Source organism: Silene latifolia, unplaced genomic scaffold, assembly GCF_048544455.1.
Source record: "Silene latifolia isolate original U9 population unplaced genomic scaffold, ASM4854445v1 scaffold_390, whole genome shotgun sequence".
Lineage (NCBI taxonomy): Eukaryota > Viridiplantae > Streptophyta > Magnoliopsida > Caryophyllales > Caryophyllaceae > Silene > Silene latifolia.
In genome coordinates this window covers 51,274-53,876 of record NW_027413316.1, presented here as the reverse complement: position 1 = coordinate 53,876, position 2,603 = coordinate 51,274, and the positions used below count along the sequence as shown (strand labels likewise).

Genomic DNA, 2,603 nt, shown 5'->3' with positions numbered 1-2,603 from the left:
TCGGCGAATGCTGGCTTGTGGCACACCGGCACCCCCAAATGTCTTCCGTTGGTGCTCAAACTTTGCGTGGCCGCTTTATCTGACGCGAGGAACTTTTTAAGTGATTTCCGGAGAATTTTATTCCGGGGCCCCGGAATCCCGAAAAACCGTGTATTATACACTTCAATTTCAGCCGTTATGGTAATATGTATCTTGCTATTACCTTGTATGTAAAGATTGTAATATTAGCCTAAGATCATAGGGTTAGCCTTGTAGTTGTATATAAGCTCTTGTATCATGCTTTGCATATTCATTCAATAATATTCATTCAACCCTTCGTTACTGGCTCTTTGTGTCTCTTCATGGCATCAAGAGCAAGCTTAAGATCCTGAGCACATCTTCCGCAATTTTCCTTTTCAGACAAAAAAAAAAACCAATAACACATGATGGGAGAAGGAGGGAAAGCAGGCGAAGGAAAGAATGGAAACGGTAGCAAGACGATCGAACAAATTGCTCCGTCTTCGCCACTTTATTTACACCCATCTGATAGTCCCAATTTGCCATTGACAAATATAATTTTCAATGGCGAAAACTACGACCTTTGGGCAGATGCAGTCCGGAATGGTCTCGACGCCAAAAACAAATTAGGATTCGTCGAGGGAACCATAAAAAGGCCGGAAGTCATCGAAGGGGAAGAGGAAACTCTTCCATCTGTTGCGTGGCGTCAATGTAACGCCATGGTAAAAGCATGGCTGAGAAGTGTAATAGACCACAGACTTCATTCAAGCATTACGTTTTCAGGAACCGTAATGGAAATCTGGAAAGAGCTTAAAGAACGTTACTCAAATGGTAACGCGCCCCGTGTGCACCAATTGAAGGGAGAATTGAACGAGTGTAAACAAGCGAAGAATCAGTCGGTTGTTGGATATTACACTCGTTTGAAGGCAATTTGGGATGAGCTAGGAAACTACAGTCATGTACCTCAATGCACCTGTGGAGCCGCGGCAGCACTGACCAAAGAGCGGGATTAGGAGAAAGTTCACCAATTTCTTATGGGACTCGATACGAGTCTCTACGGCAACATCCGCACAAATCTGCTAATGGAGGATGAAATTACTTCCCTTAGCAGAGCATATGCCCTGGTATTAAGAGAAGAAAGACACAGGACCGTGACAAAGCTGAGAGAAGAAATAAACGATGCAGCCATGGCGGTGAAAACTGGTGCGGGAGAAGACCGAGGACGTGCTAAGGAAACAGGGGAATTCGAACCTTCACGATGAGCGGTCTGCAAAAAGTGGTATCATACGGAGGACAATTGTTGGGAAAAATATCCCGAGAGAGCACCCTTTAGAGGACGGGGCAGAGGTCGAAGAGGACGACGAGGCTATGGTCGTGGAGGCAGAGGACAGAGAGGCACGCAGCAGCAGACGGCTAATGCAGCCACAACAACTGAGAATGAGTCGAATAAGCAAGGCTTTACGGAACAAGAAATGACTCTAATAAGAAGTTTTTTGATGAGCAAATCTGAAGGTAGTCAGACACTCAAAGGTAATGCAGATAAACTTATTAGTAATTGGCTATTAGACAGTGGTGCATCGCACCACATGACGGGAAAGCGAGAATTGCTCACAAATGTGAGGAAAGGCGTGTCATCCACGGTTTCTTTACCCAATGGAACAACGATCATAGCACAAGAACATGGAGAAGTGGTTCTGAATGATGATTTCATTCTAAAAGATGTCTTGTTTGTGCCAAGTTTAAATTGCGACTTAATTTCGATACAACAATTAATTGAGGAAAATAATTGTATTGTAACATTTTATCCTACCTATTGTGATATACAGGACCAATCTACGAAGACGACGATTGGACGGGGTGAGCACAAGGATGGGGTTTATTACCTGAAGCTGGGTCGAAGGGTCGTTGCAAGGACACACGCAAGCAATGATGGACGACTATGGCACAGGAGACTTGGTCACCCATCTCATAGTATATTACCTTCCTTTTCTAATTTAGTTGGCAAAAACTTATCCTGGAATTTTGATGATGTTTGTGATTCGTGCTGTCGTGCTAAACAAACACGGTCAATTTTTAAGTTGAATAATAAAAGAAGTCTTGACTTGTTTGCTTTAATTCATTGCGACATTTGGGGTAAATATAGCACGAGCAGTTTGTCAGGAGCCCATTATTTTTTGACTATAGTAGACGACTATAGTAGGGGCGTATGAGTCTACCTTATGAAAGATAAAGGGGAAGTAAGCCAACTATTGAAAAATTTCTGTCAGATGACTGTAACACAATTTGGAAAACAAGTTAAGGTTATCCAAAGTGATAATGGAACCGAATTCCTTTCGGGAACTATGAAAGAATATTATAATGAGCATGGGATTATTTTTCAGACTAGTAATGTAGACACCCCTCAACAAAACGGGAGGGTAGAACGTAAGCATCGGCACATCTTAGAAAAAGCTCGTGCACTACGTTTTCAGGCGGAACTCCCAGTCAAATTTTGGGGGGAATGTGTCTTAACTGCAGCATATTTAATTAATCGGACACCCACTCGCATACTCAATGGCCTCACTCCTTATGAATTATTGCACAAAGACAAACCCGTTCTTGATAAT

General features: G+C 42.8%; 1 protein-coding gene across 1 annotated transcript; it reads left to right on the top strand.

The window, feature by feature from the left end:
- The first annotated feature begins 422 nt into the window (after positions 1-422).
- Positions 423-1,010, top strand: LOC141639434 (uncharacterized). Its single transcript, XM_074448563.1, has one exon. The coding sequence runs from the start codon at positions 423-425 to the stop codon at positions 1,008-1,010; it is 588 nt and encodes a 195-aa protein (XP_074304664.1).
- The last annotated feature ends 1,593 nt before the right edge of the window (positions 1,011-2,603 follow it).